The sequence below is a fragment of the Colius striatus genome, chromosome 1, assembly GCF_028858725.1.
Source record: "Colius striatus isolate bColStr4 chromosome 1, bColStr4.1.hap1, whole genome shotgun sequence".
Classification (NCBI taxonomy): Eukaryota; Metazoa; Chordata; class Aves; order Coliiformes; family Coliidae; genus Colius; species Colius striatus.
Genome location: NC_084759.1, coordinates 156,893,678 through 156,916,905, shown reverse-complemented (window position 1 = coordinate 156,916,905; position 23,228 = coordinate 156,893,678). Strand labels below are relative to the sequence as shown.

The window sequence follows — 23,228 nt, the reverse complement described above, 5'->3', positions numbered from 1 at the left end:
CTGAGGGTAGTATAATGACAGGTAATAATTTGAAATTGAATCACTACATTGTTTAAGCTGTAGGTTTAGGATAGACTCTATGTTTTGTAACTTAAAAAGCTTTTCCCATCAGGAAATCTTAATATGAGATTTTGCTTTCTCCCATCTCCACATCTATATAACTCAGGTATAGCCCTGAGGGCAGTTGGAATGTGTACTGTAGAGCCTGAAAAGACACTAGTCTTTCAAGGACTGTATAGGCAGTCTGGATAAACAAGGATAAGCAAATTCATGTTGAGAAGAGACCATACTGGAATACAAGAAACAATGATCTTTTCCATTTCAAGCACATGACTGAGGAGAATAAAAATGGATGATTTGTGTAAATTGATTATATATCAAGATTAGACCTATTAACAGTGTTTGTCCAAAGCAGCTTCTTAAAATTACCATATTAGACTCATTAAAATTACTTCCTTTTGTACTGTGTCATATTTCAATATCATATGTCCTGTTTATATCCCTGTGCTGAATAACCTCAAGTTTTCATTCAACAGAGTACAAGTTTGCTTATAACCAAAAACTACATAAACTCCCTAGTTTCTTTTAGAATTTTATCATATTTCTGTGGCCATAAAGAAAGCATTCATTTGAACACAGTGGTTTGCAATGAGAGTATCAAGACCTGAATTAATTTTCTAAGCTCCTTTTTCAATGAACAGAATAGAAGTAGTGTGTATATAGCCCAATTTGTCTTGTTTTAAAGTAGATGTGTAAAACAGATTAGATGACCTGCAACTTGGAAGTGGCTATTTGCCACTTTTGCCTGCAGATGAAATTTAGAGAGATAAGCTAACCTGAATCACTACCACAGCTTAGGTACAAACATTTGCATTCTGGATGTGTAAATGTAGGTGAATCCTACCCTAAGTAAAACAAATATTTGCAAAAAATTAATGGATATAAACGGAAGAGAAATAGGCTCCCAAATTGTTTTAGCAATTTGAAGATAATTTCAAAACAAAATAGGATTAAACAAAGTGTCTTTTAAGAAATAATCTTTTGATTTATAGATGATTTTTGAGCCATTTGAAATAGATGCAGCTTTTGCAGCCTCAGAGACTGTTTTTTCTTTATCCAGTTTCTTTATCATAGTTTCTGTGTGAAGTTCATTTCTGTGCCCTTCAGCTGTGTTTTAGTCTGTAAAGACAAAAGCACTGCTATGATTGTATAGCCCAATTTGCAAAGGCTTGTTATGTGTCATGGGGAGCATTTTTTCACCTGCAGTCTGCTGTGAAAATCAAATTATTATAAATATGCCTAAATATTCTTTCTAGGATGGTTCCTCTGAATAGTCATCGTTATTTTTATTCCCGGTTGTTTTTTAGCATTGAATGAGAATTAGAAAAACCTAATGATGCTTTTCTAGACCACCTAATTTCTTTTCTTTCTAACATTAGTTTCCTGAGCATTTCCCTATTCAGGAAGTACCTTGTGCAACTTTAACTAGCTGGTATATCTTTCGGTTTCATAGAGTGCCAAGACTGATCATTCAATAGCAGATATTTTTAGTTTAATTTTTTAAAATTTAGTTACTTAAAACATTTTTCTCTAAAGCTATTTTTCTCTTTTACCCCTAGACTGCAATTGAAGGTAAAAACTTATTATTTTGTTATTTACAAATAAGTGCACTAAGTAGTTACTGAATTTAACATTTAACGTGAGAAAAGTTCTGTCCCACAAATAACAGATGTATGATAAACTTACTATATATCATTCTGCTAAGGTAATTTGGGGTTATATGCACTCTATGATCTGAAGGGGACAGGACAGACAGAGTCTTCATTATTCTTCTAACATTTGGCCACGTAGATATTCAAGTCCAGTGGAGTGGAATGGCTGAGCTAGTTACAGGTAGCAGGAGAGTTGGCTTGGAAGTACCATCACTGTTTTTAAAGCAAGCAGGATTTGCTTTTTAAATTATTTGTTTAATTTTATGGAACAATATTTTATGATTTTTTTTTTTTTTAAGTATCCAATGAGACCTGAGGTAGAAAAATTGTCTTAACAAATGCTAGGACAGCATGTTTAGTGTCAGTGACCGAAATACTAAGACTATATTTTCAAAAACATACACAGTAAGGTGACTATACTGTAAAGAGCTCAACTTCCTCACCAGAAGCATACCTTTACTGCATCTGGAAAAAAGTAACAGACACCTTCAGCACTGACGAGGTAGTTCAGCACATCTCTTTGCTAGTTATCCAATTTGCTGAAGCATCCAACCAAAATGCCAATTATCTATATACTTCTGACGTAAGCAATTTCCTACTACGAGAACTCTGGACAGGTCCTGGCAAATAATTTCACTAACCGAGATTCACTGCTTCCACAACTTCTAGTCACTGGTGAGGTGGGCTGGATTTTAAAGCGACCTTGAAATAAGACTTTTTTACTCTTCATCAGTGCTCAGAATAATTCAGTCATTCTCTGCTTGAAATTCTCAAACACATTCCCTTTATTACACATCAAGTTGCGTATCTTAAAGCACCCACCTAAAAGCAGTATATTTTGCAACCCAAAGCATTATTGACACTTTGGGAAGCAGTAATTCTAGCCTTTCAAAGGCCTCATCATTTATACCAAGGTAGTCTTAACAGCGAGAAAAAGACATGCATTTTTACATCTATCACTGCCTCTATCTGCAGCAGATATGTATCTTGCATAATGTCCAGAAAGCTTCACTATTTAATTATTTTTTGTATTTTCCACATTTGTTTTCAAGAGTATGTTGAGGTGTTGATGGTATACAGATTCATATATCAGTGTTGTGGAGATGCTCTGCTGGGTTTCAGTTCAGTGAATTTGCAAGGCATTCGAAATGTTTTCTGTTTCAGAAGTCCTTTCTGGAACAGTAGGCACAGTGAAGGTCAGGTAGTTGGACTGTGCTGTGTTGGGGCAGTTCCCTTGGCTTTTATAAGTATCTCTAGTATTATTTTTGTGCATTGAAATAATTCAAGGTGGAAAATATTTCTTTAATATTACTGCTACTTCTGCTAAATATTCAGTGATTTTTGTCTAAGCCTCCAAAAACCTCTAATTTTTTTTAGGACAGATTGGATACAGACACATTGACACTGCAGAGCTGCAAGTTCTCCTCATCACAAACCAAAACACCACAAGGATGCTCTTCCCCAGCCCTTTTAGTAAGCTCACCCCTAGCTGGGAAGAGGATGGTGTAAGGCCAAGGCTAGTTTTGAAGTGAAAAATTCCATCCTGAATATTTGTCTGTAATGGTATCCTGGCACTTTTTACAAAAGTAGGATAAGTAAGATAAATGGACTGAAAATAAAACCAGCTGTAAAATGACAAGAGAAACTTAATATCTGCAAAAACAAGAGGTTTTACATCTCTAATGTGTTCACAGACTGTGATGATATGCACAATATAGATGAAAGTGCAGTAGGTGAAGCTGCACCTTTTTTTCTCTAAAAAAGCTGTTTGGGATCCTGTAGAACAGAGAGTGTTATCTAACTGATTAACAATGACATGAACTGCTAAGTAGGGATTAAATATAGTACAACACTAATGTTGGTATACAAAAGATAATAGTTAGACAGTATGCAAGCTCAAGATTACTAAACTCAAGTAGTATTTGGCAGAGAATTTCTTACTGTTATGCTGTCTACACCAAAAAAAATGGTTAAAAGTATTGAAAACTCAGAATTTCTATTAAAAATTATGCTGTTTCGGTTAGTTCATTAGCCTAGTATTTAAACTGTGTTCATTTGGATGTGAAGACTTTTCTATTATTTCTGAAGTTTTTAATGGCTTTCAGAGCAAAAATGTTGCAATCAAAAATATGTTATTAAATTTGTCCTTATTTTATGTGTGAAAGTGAAGAAGAGTTCTTGAATATTTTTATAGTGTTTTCTTTTTTATCTACCTACAACTGTATTAACAGACTTTAGATACTGTAAAAGACATGTACAAAAATGGAGCAATCTCTTCCCCATGGTCATGACTGACAGGAAAAGAATTATGAATTTAAATTTGAACATAAATGAATATTTAGGATTAATATGGTAAGGAATTCTTTCTCTTGCTTGTGATAGCAAAAAATAGGCCACCTGCAGAGACTGGAGTTGATTGCATGGCAGATTTTTAAAAAAGATTTCTTAAACTGAGCTATGGCCCCTGAAGAAGGGAACCACAAAATCACAGAATGCTAAGGGTTGGAAGACTTCTAGAGATCATCTAGTCCAACCCGCCTGCTACAACAGGTCCACCTAGATCAGGTTACAAAGGTGAAAAAGAGGTCAGAAAAGGCTCATGGTGACTGGAAACAGTGGCCTTTAACTTCTGGCAGCTATTCAGTCTCTCTTCAGTGGGGGAGAGGATTTTTACACCTGTAGCCAATGGTTAGAAATGGAACTAAGTTACTGCCAGCAATTAAAGATTTTGTACTGTTCCCTGTTAATGTAAATTCTCATCAACAGGAATTACAACTGCCTGTCACTAAGGGGAGTTCTGGAGAAGCAAAAGGATCAGAAGGTTATTGGACAAAATAAGAATGATTCCAAAAGTCAGTCAAGTTTGTGGAAAAGTGTGTATAATAGTAGGTTAGATAAATCTCTGTCAAGACCGATTGATGTTTTATCCTCATGTAGTCAGTGTAAGAGGCTCAGTAGCTGACCTTTGGGGATCCCTTCTAACAGTTATGACTCTACTGTCATAATTCTGGATTTTGTCTACAAAAGATGAGGTTGGAAAAGTGAAGTCTATCCACAGTTAAGCTTGATTCTTAGCCAAGCCATTTTTGTTCTCCCCACACACACATCATCATCATCTGACGTGAAACGCCAGACCTGCAGAGTATGGGGTGGAAAGACAGACCTCACTGGCCACAGCCTGTCTGCTTTGCATCTCCCATCCAACAACTGCTCATACGGCACATCAATGGGCCTTATGTAGTATTTTAGACTGGCATAGCAGCTCTGTCCACAGCTTCTCATCACTTCTTTGCTGAGCAGAGCAGTGAAGGTAACCCTAAAGCTAATACTGCTTTGGGTACCAGTGCCAGCCTTTAACCAATTTTTGGTTTAATTACAGAGAAATCATCACATGACACAGTATTGCATGAAACATAGTGGAAATTCATCCATATACTCAAGCAGATATCTCCCATCAGGACGCTGATGGGACCCATGATGGGTGACAGGACAGGTGCCACGGGGGGTGACAGGGTGGAGTGTGAGGGAACAGACCCAGGCTGCCAGGTCCTGCCCTGGACAGAGTGGGCCAAGGTCAGGCCAGGATGTCAGCCTACAGATTGACATTAGTATTGGGACTGGTCAGGAGAACCAGGGTGAGACACAACCCTAAGATGGCTGGTCAAGGCCTTCCCACAGTGCCACTGTGATGAGTGAGAGCCACTCATCACAGACACCAGAGAGAAGGGACTGCCATTGGCTGCACTGTCTCTGTCTTGAGCCCAAACCCCACCACCAGACCCCTGGGATGAATGTGTTCCAGGTCCTTATCTCTCTCCACTTTTCATCAGGGTTGGGTTTACTACAGCGTCCTGTAGATTTAACCCGTTGTTTCATGAATGACTACAGTCTGTGCGGTGGGTAGATTAGAATGTACCAGATTTATATGCATTAAAACATGCCAAATTGTGCAAAGACAAACTTCTCACCAGAATCGTTTATTCAATTAACAAGTTATTTCAAGTGACAAGTATTTATTTGAGGTCTTCTAGGTCTCGCCAGTCCACAAGTCTGTAAAACTTTTAACTTGATACTTTATGTAGCAGGTTAAAAATATGCTGCTTTAAAATAAGAAATTTTCAGAGATCACACTAATCCAGAGTGTAATTGTTTGAGCCACTTACCCCAAGAGAAGCTGAGGATAGAGATAACATAATGTTTTATTGTGGCAGAAGATTGCTTATTTTTAATCAGAAAGGCATTGTGGTATCCTAAATCTTTATGCAGCTCAACCAGTAAAAAAAATACTCCATCAATGCACATCAAATTTTAAACTTAGTGTACTCTTATATAGAACTAAAAGGTAAGATTGTTGATAATTTCTTACGCTTGGTGTGTTCATTTCATTCAATGGTGATTTTAATGTGTGTTTTTATGGGTTTTTTTTAGTAGCTAAGGATGTCAACATTTTTTTTGATGAGTTAGAAGGTGTGAACAGCCCTTCCAAAGATGATGACTCCCTGCTTCACCATGGTAACTTGACCAGTACTTCTGATGATGCCAGCAGGTTGGAAGTTGTGGGAGAGGTAAGAACACACAGAATTATGAATACAATAATTATTTATGCCCTTTAGAAAAAGGGAATCATTACAATTTGATTTTAAATCTCATCCTCTGCAAGTCAACTTGTGTCTGACCTTTACCATGGGAACTGGTTTTCCATTCTAAGATTACAACACTGAAATATAAAATACCTCAAGTTAAAAGAAGGTTTTATTGATTTCCTGCACCCCTAGCGATAAGTATGTACAGGTCTTTATTGAGGACCTGCTTTAGCAGGGAGGTTGGACTAGTTGATCTCTAAAGGTCCCTTCCAACCCCTACCATTCTGTGATTCTGTGCCTTCTTGTTTTCTGAAGTGTCCAAGTATAATAACTCACTGCTTCTCAAAATAATGGAAAACTTTTCCCTATGTTAACCCTTTGAGGGGAAGGAAGGAAGGAGAAAAGAATGTCATAAATCTCTCATAAGAAGCATTGGGTGCCAGGTATGTGACACAGTGCCTTCCAGTGAAGAACAAGTGATTTGATGGGACATAATGTTAATTCGGAGAACATACTAGGGAGGAATCATTCAGTACATAGTCTTTTTTAAATTATATCTGAAAGCAGAGCATCGTGGACCCATGATGGAAATTTGGGCCTAAATTCTTTTTTGTGTCTTTTGTGTGGAAAGGAACATGATACTCTTTAACATTGTCTCCAACTGCCCCACAATCCTTGGGTGTTCGGACTATCTCACCAGGGACTGAAGAGACCAGGGACTTGTCTCTTTTCCTCCACCTCAGAAATGCGGCTGTAACCAGACTACTTACTGGAGTGACCTGATGTTACCTGCAAGCTGTGCCTAATGATTTTTTTGGCAGAGGGATGACTGGCACAGATCAGAACTGGCAGGGATCATACTGACAATTAGAAAGCATGGAAAACCACAGGATATTGCTGAAGGCTCTTCCCTAACCCTGTTTTGTTTACTAGTTTAGATAAAGTTTAGAAGATATAATTACAGAGTACGTCTTTTTCAGGAGCTAGAGAGTTTTGTGATGTAAGTTCTTTTGCGAAACACTGCTAAGGAGAGGGACAGAGATTTTCCTTGTTCTGGAAATTCAGCCCATAGAGAGCTGTGCTCCTGAAATGTTTACACAGATAATTAAAGCAAGAAAATTCAGGGCATCCAGAGATATGTTTGACCTTGATTACAATTTCATCTTCCCCTTTACTCATTGCTCTTCCCCAGCTTCCCATACAACTTACACAGGGTTCTCTTTTCCTGCTTGCAATACAACAGTTTAACCTGACATGATATTTCTGTGTTACATTTTGAGACCATGTACTATATGGTCTTTAATAAAAGGGCACAGGTGAAAGACACATGCTTTTTGCAAGTTACAGGTAAAATGAGCAGGGAATGGTCAGAAGGAGAGAGGATAAAAGAAGAAACGTATGCTGCTGTTTATTTAATAACATTGAAAAAAAAAAGTAAAACCTTTTTTTCCTTTTTAATGTATTCTTTCTTGTTTTTTAAAGGAAAAGAGTAAATATCTGTGGAATATTTTCCTGGTTGAACAGATTATCCTTTTTCTCAGACATAACTGAGAAAAATAGCAATGTAGGTCATATATGTATAAGAGAGGAAAAGAACAGAAAACTGGAGGTCTTAATGGGAGCTGAGGGATCAAAAAAAAAAAAAGTTTCAAAGTATTTGAGCCTTGCTTAATTCCAGAAAGAAAAGGTGCACTGTTCAGACGTTGTACAGTTTGTGTGGATAAATATGGGAGCACAACTGTACAGTGATGGGGTGCAGTCTGAAGCTTCAAGCTTCCCTTCAGTCTTTCAGTTTAGTTCAGTAGCTAAGAGAGCCTGTAGAACTCTCCTTAATGTCATCAGGACAGGACATCTGACTCCAGCGAAAGCCAATCTGAACGTATTGACAGTCATTTGGTTTAGTTTTGAAGACAAATTGCAGCAAAATTATATGATTTCTGACTGAATTTGTTAAAAAGAATTTACAATTAAAAATATGTCCGAGGGGTTACCAAAGGTTTCTTATTGCTTTTGTTTAGCTGACAAGTTGAAATATCATTTATTTCAACTGTTAGTTCTTTGTGTTCAACCAGAAGATCTAATGAAGACTTTACAGATGGAGCTTTATCAACAGTTCTTCAACAGATGCAGAAACAGATTGGGATTTACTCTATCCTTTGTCTACAGTTTTTCTTCCTTTGATTTATGTTTCATTCAAACATGGCTACAGTCTGATAGAATTGCAAATCAGATTTCCCTTTATGTACATTGATAGAAATCTTTTTTTTATATGCCAATATAACAATTAGGTATACACTTTAAATCTTAAATCCAGGTACATATTATCAGTAAAATATTGTATTGCTTCTATTGAAGTTTCATTTTGTGAGAACTAGAGTAGTAGCATGAAGAAGGTGAAAAATAAAGGAAAAAATATTTAGGAGCTATATTCTAGGTGTGCATTCAGTCTGCCTTTCTTTCTATGGAGTAACGTATCAATTGTCTTTGTCCAAACAAAGAATGATGGAGCTGGAACAAAATTTGACCGACTTAAATAAGCTCATATGGCCCATTCTTGACCTTCTAGCTAATTTAGGTAGTTTTGAAATGAAAATGTTAAGAGTCTCTCCTCAATCTTCATTTTAGGCATCTAACTTTTGATATTTGGGGACAGTGTTAGTAACCCTGTGCAAAATAGTATTATAAATCTGTTACTCTTTAACATTTGAGCACATGATTTTGCAGCCTAGATAGTTTCATTTTTAGAGAAGTTTCATGTAACTAAATAGACTGTGAGGGCAAGAAGTGTATGCCAAGCAATGACAATATATGGAAAAATAAAGTTGGGTTAAGGATATTAAGAAAAAAGAACATACAGAGAAAATACATTTGATTAGAACTGTACTTTAAAGGCTGGGTCCTTCAACAAGGACAAGTGCAGAGTCCTGCATCTGGGAAGGAACAATCCCATACACCAGTACAGACTGGGGATTGACCTGCTGGAGAACAGTTCCGTGGAAAGAGAACTGGAAGTGCTGGTTGGTAATAAACTAAATATGAGCCAACAATGTGCCCTCTTGGCCAAGAAGGCCAATGGCATCCTGGGATGCATCAAGAAGAGCCAGCAGGTCAAGGGATGTTCTGTTCCCCCTCTGCCCTGGTGAGGCTTTATTTGGAGTCCTGTGTCCAGTTCTGGGCTCCTCAACTCAAGAGGGACAGGGAACTGCTGGAGAGAGTCCAGCACAGGGCCACCAAGATGATCAGGGGACTGGAGCATCTTCCATATGAGGAAAGGCTGTTGGAACTGGGGCTATTTAGTCTAGAGAAGAGGAGACTGAGGGGGATCTCATTAATATTTTTAAGTATATAAATGGTGGGTGTCAGGAGGTTTCAAAGATCCTATCTTCATTGGGCATTCATATTTATAACAGGTACCTAATTAGTAATGAAGAAAAATCTAATCTGCCTTTAAATTAATTGTAATTTCAATCTCTACTTATTAATTTTTTTGAAAGACCTGCAGATATAGTCTCAAATTTCTTTGGTTTCCCTAATCACACTGTTGCTTAAATGTTCTATGTAAAGTCTTTATAGCTGTTATGTTTACAAATCTTCTCATTTTGGATAGCGAAACATTTAGGGAAGCTCTTCAGCCTAAAGTTCTCCTAGCATACATGGGTATATGAGTCATAAGTCTATGAATGTTGATGGCTTCCAATTGTGGGACTGAGAATATGAAGACGACTGCATTCCTTGGGAAGAGTTTCCTGATTATACAGCTTAACATATTTGTATTACAAATAAAACTGCAAAGATAACCAGAAATGCTAAACTTCTTGCTAGTGAAGTCTTCTCTGATCTTCCACTTTTTTCTGGCATCCTTTTTCAGATGAAGGAGTGGAGATTTGACATGCATAACTAGACCACTTTGCCAACAAAAACTACAGTCAGACCTGGTTGTAGATTTTTTTTTTTTTAATCAATTTATGTAAACAGAATTTTGAAGTCATAGTACAAGGAAAGGAGATGCAATGGCTGGAGAAGGGTCATCAGATCTCAAAGTAAGAGAAAAGTCTTTGTCTTGAATAGTTTAAGCCTGGAATACTGTAGACAATGCAAGCCCTACAGCTGCTATTTGCTGACACTGCCTCCATACTATGTTAAATCCTCTGAGTTCTTGTAAGTCCAGGCTCAGTCTATAAAGCTGCCTTACAGGCTACAACAGAGGGCAACTGAAAGGGTGCCTTCTAAGAGGCCATACCAGTCTAGTAGGGTTTATCAGTCTGGATTTGACATACTGTGTTCCTAAAGTTAAAATAACCTATCAGTAGAGGTGTCCTGACACCTCTCGGGGTGTTCAAGCTTCCTTTCTGAGTGAAAAATGGCAAAAAAGTAGTTGAGAGTTTCACAAGTCCAAAAGAAAGTAGTTGTCTCAGGAAGGCATTTATATGGGAAGAAGTCCTACAAGTCAAACTTGGCTAAATCTCATAGATACTCTTTAATATAAGGTTCTATATGCACTGATGAGTCAGGGTAGGACAAACCAATTTTCTTCAGAGAAAGATGACACATAAGAAGCATAAAAGGCAAACCCATTTTTCCAGTGAAGTCACTGATGTATGCACGGAACACATTCCTTGTGAGAGTCTCTATCTGAGCTAACATTTTTTTCAGATCAAGAGTGTATATTTGAAGGGAATATCTCAATTGCCTTTACATTTGAAGTGAATCTCTCAAAGCTTTGTTTGCATTCCAGAGCAGTGATGGATTTTAAGACTGGATTTTTCTGGATGCAAATAAATTGTCAAATGTACACCAGTGAGCCAACTGGACCAGACTAGAGAATGCCCAAAGTAGGTCCTCAAGCCTACATAGCCTGGACAGCAGACCCTCAGCACAAATTGTTTTGCTCTACAGATCCTTTCCTATTATACCAGTTTACTTGCTAAATTATATGTAGTGACTCTGGGAGCTACAGAACAGGATGGATAGCTTGTCAGGAGGCTTATAAATCAGAGCAAGACCACCAAGCTGATCCACTGCCTCTAAAATTCCTACTATACCCTTCCTTTATTTAAATAATTTAAAATACATTCGGGGGGGTTTATGGATTCTTAACATAGAATTTTTAATGGAAAATACAAACTGTGCTTCCAGAGCTATTTTCATATTTAATGCTCTGAGAAAAATACTTCTGGTATCTTGATAATATCATTTGTCAGCATGATATGCAGCATAGATATACATGGATTTTTACTGTTATTTCCTTAGGGCTTAAATATTTTTTCTTGCCCTCTTTTTCAACTCAAAGAACTGATCCACTATATCAAGTCTGCATTAAGCTGTGCTAGGAGTCAGACACTGTAATAAAAGAATCTTAGAAAAATTCTCTTTTTTGCCTTCAGTAAACTAGATATATCAAGGGGATGCGATGTTTGGGGTGCTTTCATTTTCCTTTTTAATCACAGTAACTGCTGAGAATCAAGAAGATAGCTTATACTAAAGTATTTGAGTGGGAATATTGGTGTGTTTCTTTTCTGTAAAAATCTTTTGTCCTTATACTATGTTCACTTTTTACAATTTAAGTTCAGAAGCAGTTCCCCTATGGTGAAAGTATTTTGAAAATCCCCTGCTTTTCACAGATGTGAAGGGTAATTTGTTCTTTTTTCAGAGATTGTCATATATTATAGGCCATGGCTATTTCTGGCAGGAAAAATTCTGGAAAAACAGAGAGGAATTAGCCTAACCCTCCCTACAGCTTGGAGATAGGTTAGTCTTGAGGTCGCTGAAAGTCCCTGCCTATTATATTGCTCTGATGGAGAGCTGTTTGTTCCCATTTGTCTTTCACAGTGTACATTTTTTGTAAAAGACGCTCCAACCTGCAAACTGTCACACAATTTCAACTCCTCTAAAAGTGAAAGCTTAACCCCTGGGCAGGACTTGTAGTATGTGAAAGTAGTGTTGAATTGTGAGGAGGATCTGTAGAGAGTTTCATCTCATGGATTTCTGGAAAAAGACGAGCAGTTTGGTCTTTTAGATCTCGGGAGAGAGACCTGCTTGACCTTACGTTAAGGACAAAATCAAGTTGTTTCTTTCTGTCAGAGCCAACAGCTGAACCAGCATGTTCTTTGCAGGAAATAACCAAGAAACTGGATTTATCATGTTTATGCACTGTTATGACAAACATCATACATTATTTTCAGATAAGTCCAGTGGGTTTCCTCAGATATTATTTAAGCAAAGAATATTCTATTGTTAGCCTGATGAGGAATGGTGACATAGGTACAGAACCTTCATATTGTTGTCTGTGTCCTGTGAGGTAGAGATGCTACAGACAATGCAAAGCAATGAGGATCTCTGTGCCTGGTTTTAGTGTTTCTTAGTAGTCATTGTCTATTTTCTTCACGTGTTGAAAGACATATACCATACTAGATTCTTAGTTCAAAATTTATGCTTCACTATCATCGTTTTCTACTTTATTTTCTATGTAGGAAGTTATTCCAAATTTTATGGAGGGTGGGAGGGGAGGAAGGTTGGCTTAAGTTCTCTATTTTCTCATATCCTGTGCCTATATGACCAAGCATCTGCCTGAGAAGACCTCTTGTTTTTGAAGGGAGGAAGTCTGTACTCTTTTCAGAAGACCTCAAAGGCACTCTAGGCAAAGCATCTAAAAACTTGAACAGCTTGTTCCAATTCCATATCACTCCTGCTGAGTATTGCTGAAATCTGACAAGTCAAACAACAATGCAGCAATTACCAAGGAAAATTACTGAAATGTTTTATTTTCCCTTTACAGGAGGTACCTGATAAGAACAAAACTAGTGGACTATACTTTAGAGATGGGAAATGTCGGATCGACTACATTTTGGTGTACAGAAAATCCAATCCACAGACAGAAAAGCGGGAAGTATTTGAGAGAAATATCAGAGCAGAAGGACTTCAGATGGAAAAAGAGGTAACAAAGCTTCTTTGAAAAGACTTTACACATTTAAAACTGTGTAGAATCTGAGGGCATGAGTTTTGTTTACTCTGAAACCCCTTTACTCAGCTATAGCAGTGGAAAAATGCTTTTAAACATGCCTAAATATAGGCTATTTATTGCCACAGCAGCGGGAAAACGTAGCCTAAAGGTAAATCAGACATACAGATTGAAGGCCAAAACAGTCCATTACAGTCATCTTTTTCAACGTTGTGCACAAGTAGGACACAAAATTTCATCCACTGTGCTGTGCAATAGAGAAAATAAGGGCTGGGTTTGGATGGCCTGGATTCTACTGAGTACAATCCACATTTATGCACATTTTAGCTAACTGCTCCAGTCTTTGCAGAGGGTCTTACTACTCTTTCCAAAGACCTAACTAGACCCTGCCTTCCTTTTCCTGTTGGTTTAGGCATGGGGACTTAACAGTGTTTTGGAAGTTTGAAAGCAGCCTAAAGTCTCTCCCGTCTTAATCCCAAACATTTAAATAATTGGACAGTACATTTAAATCATTTATATCAATGTTATTTCCAAGACAATTCCAAATATAATAAGATTTTTCTGGACAAGAGTGTAAAAATGTATATGAAGCACCTAAAAATGACTTGATGGGATCGGTACCAAGAGCAAAGCTTAAGTAGACCATCTGTCTTTTGCAAGGGTTGTATTTTTTTTTAAACTTTTGTAAGGATGCTTAAACCAGGTTTAAGTCTCACTTCTGTGTAGGACAGATACAGCTGAATATTTAGCTTTAATTGTGCTTGACTCACAGTCATGTTAATATGTGTTGTCATGCTGCCACTGATGGAAACAACAGAGGACTATTCAATTTACAAACTTTGGTCAATTATGTAGATACTGTACATTATCTTCCTTTCTTTCAATGAATTCATGGTACATGTGCAAATATTCTGCCTGTATATTTGAAAGGCACACTTCTTTGGAGAACACTAGGGAGGAAAAATCGGAAGCTGTTTCCCTCCAGAGTGGTGAAAACATTTACATTCTTTAAATGTTTGTGAATGAACACAGGTACTGGTGTGGATGTGTATAAGACTGTATCATTGGTTACATCAACCAGTTACCATGAACTATTCCTTTGAATAACCTGGAAGTTAGCATCTCGAGTGCTGCAGTAGTTGATAGATGTTTTCAATGGCAGCCACTCTTCATTTCTTATGTTTCTTGTAAACATACCACCGTCTGTATGAGTTGTAACACAACATCCAAGAGCACAAATGTGTTCCTGCAGCTGTTCACCTTCACATCCCAGAATTCTTCTTTACTTCCACCAAGACAGTTTCTGAAGAAGTCTCTGAAGTTTGGACAGTGTGGAAAAGGAAAGTGGAATGAATCCTCACTGTTGATACATCTGCTCAATGGTTTCCAACTAATCATTTCCAGTGCTAAGGTCAGCAGTGAAAGTTAAGAAATCACTTTATATTCTAGGTATTATGAATCTTATAGCAACATTCTGCACAGAAAACTTTTAAAAAAAAATGATTATTTAAATATTTACTATAAAGTTTTTATGTGGTTTTCAAGCCCATTTATTTGGACTTTGTTGCCTAGGCTGCATGAATTTTCTGCCCATTTGATTATTCATTTCAGTTTCTATTATGCTACTGAGGTGTACTTTTATTTCTTATTAATCTCATTTGGCCTTGCTGTGACTTCTTGCCAGTGTCAGTAATTGCACATTTTCAAAACTCAGAGTGATCAAAATGAGGTTATCTTACATGACTCAGGATAAAGTTTTTTAAAATCTAGGGTAGCAATCTTTTTAAACATCTGACTGACCTAAAATTAAACCCTAGCATGTATATTTTATGATCATGTTAGTTTCCAAATTGAATTAGAATCCTAAAGGAAATAAGTCCATTCTTGGTACACTCCCTCTATCTCTCCACAGAGTAATTATTGTGCTGCATACCACTTAGTTTTAAACTAAGTGGTATGATCAGATAATGCCTAGATTATTTCTCATTATCTTTATTTCTCCTTTTCATGAGACTACACATCATTCTGAGTTTCACTTCTGGAAGATTTTAACAGCAAATTTGTTTTCTAGTTGTTCATATATAATATATTCCTTTCACTGGGAAAAGTTGAACTGAAAGTTAAAATGGAAGTTGTCTGCCTTTGGCCACAGAACTTATACAGAGGTAACAAGCTGTAACCACTGGACTGAAAGAAACTTTTCACCTTCTATGAATTGTATGTGTTGATTCATTCTCCTTTGACTACTGGGTGTTCACATATTGACATTCAATTCAACTAGTCCTCTCTTTATAATGTGAAATCGGTGGTAGAGATGGAAACTTATAGAGCTGTGCAGTTTCAAAATCACATTCCTCTGTAACACTACAGAGAGAAAAATGCACTGCAGTGACTACCTGACAAAATACTCAAGAGATGGTGAATGTAAGGAACAAAGTGTTCACTTAACAGCATGAAATAAGACAACAAATCTGAAATTAATTCCTAAATGTTGAGATAAGGCACAGATTGTGTAGCTGGGAACAGCATCAACAGGTATGTTTCTGGCTGTAGAAAATGGTGATAATGTCTTGCAGATATTCACCAATGAAGTTACACTCCCATGCTTCAGCTGTGCCACAACACTTCCTCATGGAAGTTGTATCAGGTTTGATGCTCTGTATCTCCAGTACTAGACAATGAGGGGATTTCAGACAAAAAATAGATCACTGAATTAGTGAAGGTATGGAAAACAGAACTCTAAGAGTGAATGCTAATTGAGAGAATCAGCATAAATCATTTTCTAGCTCTTGTCCCTGCTTTTTAATGTATATGAGATCTGGATGGGATGACTGAGTCATCCCAGTCAAACATGGATCACATCTAATAAATATGATCGTATGCATAGAAGCTGTAGGTAAGTTAATTGAAAATATAGGTCACTCCATGAAAAAACTCCATTTTCTTTCAGCTAGATACAAAATTTCCTATATTAATTTATCCTTTTTTATAATGTCTCACAAATGAGAACAATAACTATGAGATTCTGGCTCTGGGATTCTTAATGATCTTACTGTTTTCATTTTTTAATACTCTTTGAAACAGACTTATGTATTGGGTAAAATGGAGAGAGTAGGCTACAAACGATGCAAGTTCTTATCAGAGATGAGGTATCAATTCCATCTGTAAATATTACAGGACATTCATAACTTCCAGAGTTGACTAGTAAATGGTTAACAGGTCCACATTCTGAGGGTATGTTTCATATTTATCTGAATACAAGTTAAACCTAAGACTAAGATCAGCCTACTGACTCCCAGAAAGTACTGACTTCTCATCATTTTTGTATAAAGAAAAAAAACCAAACCAGGTAGTGTCAGACATTCCAAATATGGTGTCCATCCCTCTAGAATACCTGTCTTTGTAAGAGAGAAGGAAGAGTTAAAATTGCATTGGCACATTGTATTTTTCACAGAAGACTTATGAACTAATTATCCTAGCCAAATCCAGCTACTATCCCTCATCCAAAATTAAACCTACAGCTTCCATTAATGGTAAATACTGTATGTCTAAAATGAATCTGATGTTGCCTAGGAACTGGTCATGTAGCCCTAGCAATCAATCACAATTACTTTGAACTTGGCATATTTGGGGGATTTTTTTTATCTTCTCATGATGGGAGGTACCAAACTAATTAATATAGTGTTTCTACTAGTAAATGTACTTGACACATTTTACTTAATCATTGTGTCCAAAGTTTTTAATTTGTAAGTAAATTTGATACAGTTTATTTGAAAAAGCATTTAGCATGCCAGTAGAAACTGTTAAATAAAAATGTAGTAAAAGGGAACTAATCACAGAAGTAGAGAAAGTAGCATTCAAGCCCTTTATTCTATATATTTAGCATATTTATGTATACTTATGTTCAGTATAAAATATTGAACTGTTTAAAGCAATAACATTCCTTACTGCCTTAAAAAGCAGGTCTCCTTACAGCTACTGGATGTGTAATGTGTTTCAGGAACTATTTTCAGATGTTTTACAAAAAAACAGTCAATTCATTTGGGCTCCTGCCTGTACATTTATCTTTATGTCTCATGGATAAAAGAAGACATTAGTGCAGTGTACTGGTCCAGTTTTCAAATTATGTGGGTTTCATGTTACATGCCTGATTAAAAATTTAAGCATTGCCATCATAGGTGTCAAGCTGTTACCAAGGCATCTCTAATTGCGTTCAGTCCCTGCCTGAAGCAGTAGCTGACATTTCTGGAGCAACATCTGGCAGACAATACACAGCTGGTATATATAATAGGCAATAGAAATTTACAGTAGGTACTCTCTGGGGAAAAAAATCCACAAAGATGGGGGGAAAAAAAGCACAGTATAAGCTTCACTTTTGTTGTGCAAACAAATATCTACCAGCATGTGTAAAGTGAGTCTGAAAGTTATGTTTAGAGACCTTTTTCAGTAGGTGATGCAGTATAGTTACAAGATACTATTATTTCAAACTTTTCACCAGCAGATGTAGATAGGTTCATGGTGGACAGTAGGAGTTCTATGAAGCAGTTTCTCTTAATATGGCTGTAACTTTGTGCTAATAGGACAGGACTTTAGAGGCTAGAAATGTATTTAGTAAAAGACATATATAGCAGCAACTTGGAGCCTGTTTTAAAATGATGAATGTTGAGAGAAATTACAGATGACAGAAAGGGCACACAATATAGTGTCTCTGTGACTCTGGTTTCATCCCTGAGTGTAAAACCGAAATAGACTTATGACCGTGTCAAACTAAGGTAAAAATTAGAAGTAAAGAATGAGTGTGAAAAACCAGGACTACAAGGCCAAAACGTTAAATGTGATTGTGCTCAGTAATGATGTAAAAGAGATGTTATAATCAATAGCTATTGCTCCTAAGCATAGCCAAATATTATCATCTTTCTGGCAAAAATGACATCTACTACTTTTTGTTGTTGTTGTTAGTACTGCAGTACCAAAATAGTTATGAGATACTCATCTTTTTTCTGGTTTGTGCGTCATCACTGAAATTGTTCATGAGACTCCTCTTACATAAATGTTATTGCTGATTGTGATTCATGGGCAGAAAAGAATTAAGCTGACTTCCAGACCCCAAATGGCATTTGCAGATCTGAGTGAGGAAAGGTGTTCTATAAACTTAGCTTAGGTAATTACCTACTTAGCTTAGGTAATTTGGTTCTCTGAGAAGCAGTGCACAATCAAATCTCAGTGTCTTTTGAATTTACTCTAAATTTCTTTTTCATATATGACTTTAATTTATTCACTTATTGGAAGAACAATAACTTGTTTGTAATTCAGGCATACCATTTATAACAGAGTGGTTAGCCTATGGCCCGCTAACTCTTTGTAGCTTGCCAGGAGCAAGCTGCTGGTCAACTTGGGAATCTTTTCCTGCCTACAAGTTTTCTTTTGGTGCTCATATCCTTTCCTTGACATGTTGAGCTTACTCTGAAAACATTAAAATCCCCTTTGTGCTAGAGAAAAGGATGGCTAGGGAAAGCTTCTACCACCAAAAATTGCACCTACTGTCCTCTGAGCTTTTTTTTTTGTTTTTTTTTTACTGAGATAAAAGAATCTATGAGCATGTATGGTGTGTGATGTGTGCTAGGAAGCACCAGGACAACTGTGTGTGGGATGATCATTGATGCTGTGAAGGCCTGGTAGGTTAGGCCACATGGAGGATATCACCTATGGCTTTCCTTTAGGAAAAACTAGGATTTGGACGAAACTAGGTCTTCTTGGTCCTTGGAGAAGATCAGATGTTCTGCTGGGTTTATGTGGCAAGATTTTGGTAGCATGGGGGCTACAGAGGTGGCTTCTGTGAGGAGATGAAAGAAGCTTTCTCTGTGTCCAACAGAGCCAATGCTAGTCAGCTCCAAGATGGACACGTCCCTGGCCAAGGCTGAGTGAGTGATGGTGGTAGCATCTCTATGATAAGATATTTAAGAAGGGGGAAAAAAAACCCTTTGCAATTGCAGCTGGGACAGAGGAGTGAGAATATGTGAGAGTAACAGCTATGCAGACCCCAAGGTCAGTGAAGAGAGAGGGGGAGGAGGTGCTCCGGGAACTGGAGCAGGAATTCTCCTGCAGCCTGTGATGCAGCCCATGGTGAGGCAGGCCCTGCCCCTCCAGCCATGGAGGCCCCAGTGGAGCAGATATCCACCTGCAGTCCAGGTAGGATCTTATGCTGGAGCAGATGGATGGACCTAAAGGAGGCTGTGACCCCATGGAGAACTCACATATGAGCAAGTTCCTGGCAGAACTTGTGAACCCATGGGGAGAGGTGCCCAGGTTGCAGCAGATTGGCTCTCAAGACTTGTGACCCTGTGGAGAGCAGTCTGTTCCTGAAGGACTGCACCCCATGAAAGTGACCCATGAAGAGCTGTAGCTCATGAGAAGGACTCACGTTGGAGAAGGTCATAGAGGACTGTCTTCTGTGGGAGATATCCCATGCTGGAGCAGGGAAAGAGTGCAGAGAAACAAGCAGCAGAGACATGTACTGAACTGACCATGCCCCTGTACCATTTGAGAGGAGAAGGCAGAGAAGACTGGAAGTCAAGTTGAGCCCAAGAAGAGGAAGAGAGAATTGGAGGGAAGGTCTTTTTAAGATTTGGTTTTATTTCCCATTACCCTACTCTGATTTGATTGGTAACAAACTAATTTCCCCAACTGAAGTCTGTTTTGTGTGTGACAGTAACCGGTGAGTGATCTCCCTGTCCTTACCTTGATCCACAAGCCTTTTGTTATAATTTCTACCTCCTGTTCAGCTGAAGAGGGGACTGTTGCAGTGGCTTTGGTGGGCATCTGTTGTCCAGCCAGAGTCAACTTCCTATATATGTAGTTTGATGTTAATCTACCACTGCAACAAATACAAAGTATTCAGTAGTTTTCAGGCCCTCTAGTAAGTTGTTTCTGTCTCTCATATTTCTCAATGTATTATTCAATATGTAAATATCTACAGCTAATGAACTTAGAGTACAAATTATGCAGCCTGCAGGAGCTGTGGTTTCACAAATGGCATAATATCCCATTATTAGCAGGTGCAGTTTGTTATTTAATGTTTAAGCACTGTATCTGATCACATCCACAAATTATGGATGAAGACATCAAAGTGACATAAACTATGCCTGGAAAAAACAGAACCAGACTGAAATGCAAGCCCACTACATGCATTATAAGTCAAAGTGCTTCCAGCTGTTTAATTTAAAACACTGGGCTGCTCATTTCACCCAAATTCAGTCAGAGCAAGTTAAAAAGAGACTGATCTTCCAAAGATATAATTTTACTTCATTATTTAATGTAAATAGCAAATAGAGACTCTTTTTGGCAGTGTTTTACAGAAAAACATGTAGGTACCAACAGGACCATGTCCTCTTCCAGAGAGCACTCTGTACCAAAAAATCATTGTTACTAAACAGTGGAGGAGATTCCAGCTGCCTAGGCTTGTGGGGGAAAATTTTTTAGATTTCAACACAGTGGCAATTTAGAAGAGAAATTTGAGGAGGTACATGGAAGTCTGGATGGATAGAATCTGAACTCAAAATTCCATGTACAGTTTTTAAAAGTAACCTTCTCAATTGTCTGAGAGAGCCCAGAAATTAATGTTTCCAAGTTGACAAATTCCATCCTTTAACAGCTTTTTGTAAAGCTCGTAGATTAAGAAACTGTTGATGAAAAATTGATCGATATTTGGGAAAAGTATGGCTTTTTTCATGGAGTATGGAGGCAATACAGAAAATAATTAGAGAATGGAAAAAGGATAAGAAGGTCCCTGAGTTGAGTAGGGTATTTTTGTCAAAGAGTTTCCTGTCATCAGTCTTTGCAAATCAGAATGTCAAAAACCTTTCAAAAGACATCAGACTCATGGGAAAAAAACCAGAGAGGAAATAGATTTAAAAAAAAAAAATGATTGCATGTGAGATGTCCCCTATATGTCAAAAGTCACCTTTCCCTTTACAATAATTGATCTTAAGCTACAATTTTTTTTTGAGTTGTTGCTTGCCTGACAGTGGCATCAGGAACAAGCATAATGCATAAGACTACAACTACTTAATGCACAGTGAGACTTTTCATTGCCCAGAGGTGACATGACTGTTCTGCTGCAACACTCCCTCATAGTACTGGCTTAATGAGCAGAAATCTAGAGCTGTCAGTAGCAAATAGTAAGACAGTGTATATCAAAATGCCAGCAGTACATTTTACATTCTCATTTCATGTTGATGATTTTGATGTTGAACTTATGTTGGAAATATGACATTGTATTTACAGCATTACACTTCTGAACAAATAGTAAGGCTTTCAAATAGCTGCAGTGCCTTCTTGGTCAAGGACACATATGCATCTTCCCCTGCAGCATGAAGTGGTTGGTGTGAAGCTGTGTACCCTGGAAGTAGTAGTCCCAGGAAGGAAACATGAATCTGGATAGAACAATTCTCTTTCTTACCTGCTTTTGGCACAAAGTTTCTAGGCCTTCTCATTGTCAGAGTACCTTCTTTGTTAATTTGGTCACAGAGCAAGTGGAGCATTGGTGTTGTGTACTTTGGATTAACTGTATATTATTTGTGGAAAGAGCCTCACAGATAGAGTTAATCGAATTACCTCAGTGCACACTTTATTGAAGAAAATGTTTCAGTTTATGACTCTCTGGTCTCAAATTAAATGTAGCATTATCCACTGCATATTTAAGTATTGGTTTCTTGCTGTTTGAGTGGTAATGAAGTGATGTTGTAAATGAAGTTTAATAAAGCTTGACCTGAGGTAAAAATGTTCCTGAGTTAGTCACATCGACTGAGACCTCTGACAGCCAATTAATCATGTACCTTTGTTTTACCTGGCTTACAAAACTTTTTTGTGCACAAATATACCTTGTGTTTTTATATGACAGCTTTTAAAAGAATCTCTAAAACCTTATTTTAGGCAAAAAAGTGTAAGACCCATTTCTTTCTTCTTGGAGGTCTTAATGGTACAGTACTTGCTACTTTTCTTAGATACAGCTTGCTGGTTTTTTCTGTTAATTGACTCAAATCTTTCCTTTTATAAAAAATATGATTGACTTCTCTTTCTGAAGTCTCCACTGTCAAGCACTAATATAAGAACTTTGTGCTTAATTTTTTTAACAAGTATCTCTTAGACCTTTTTAAAGTTCAAGACTTTACATAAAGGAGAAAACCTCCACAGTGAAAATGCAGATAGGACAAGAACAAAATAGAGACATGTAAATCTAGAAAGTGTGACTTCATACTTTCTTCTGCAAGATGCAAAATTTCTGTTATTTTTAATGACTGTTAGATTTCAAGACATTTAATCTTTGTTTCCAATGTGTATTTGACCTTCTACTTTCAAGTTAGTTCATGTTTTGAAAAACTGACATTGTAGGCTAGTGATAACAGCAGGTTTTTCAGAGATTTTCACATTCATATTCTACTTCTATATGTGAGAAATAGAAGTATACAGTTTTCCTTTATCTTTCTGTGTCTATAATAACATATCTGACATTGAGTTTACACAATTTCCTTATGTAGAAATATAATGGTTTGGCTTTAGGTATTAGGTTTTAAAATTAAAGTGGTTAGAAAATTATCTCATATTATAAGCGGTTACAACCCATCCAGCTAATTCTTGTGTATTCCTTTCACATTTTTAGTTTAATTGGCTTAGTTTCAGAAGCAGAAATTGTTTTTTGAAAGAAGTGTGTCAGCAAGTTTAATTGCTTGACTGGTAGTTGCTAAATGGCAATAAATTTCTTTTTCTCCACCTTTAACATTTTTCTCTTTTCATCTTCTTTTAATGAGGAAGATTACATAAACTTTTTAATCAATCTACTAAAATATCTTTTATTCAGATAATTCCCTTTAAAAATGTAGATTAAAGGAGACATTAAATAACATTCTCATGAATCCAAATAAAGAAGGTCTGAGGATGTGAAGGTTGGAGACAACCTTGGCTGCAGTGACCATGAGA

At 37.1% G+C, this 23,228-nt stretch overlaps 1 protein-coding gene across 1 annotated transcript in view; it reads left to right on the top strand.

The window, feature by feature from the left end:
* ANO4 (anoctamin 4) overlaps positions 1-23,228 on the top strand; it is a 127,336-nt gene that overhangs the window by 17,460 nt on the left and 86,648 nt on the right. Inside the window, exons 3-4 of the mRNA XM_062020377.1 lie at positions 6,141-6,277; positions 13,071-13,229. Coding sequence (XP_061876361.1) covers positions 6,141-6,277; positions 13,071-13,229 — 296 coding nt within the window. The remainder of the gene's footprint in view (positions 1-6,140; positions 6,278-13,070; positions 13,230-23,228) is intronic.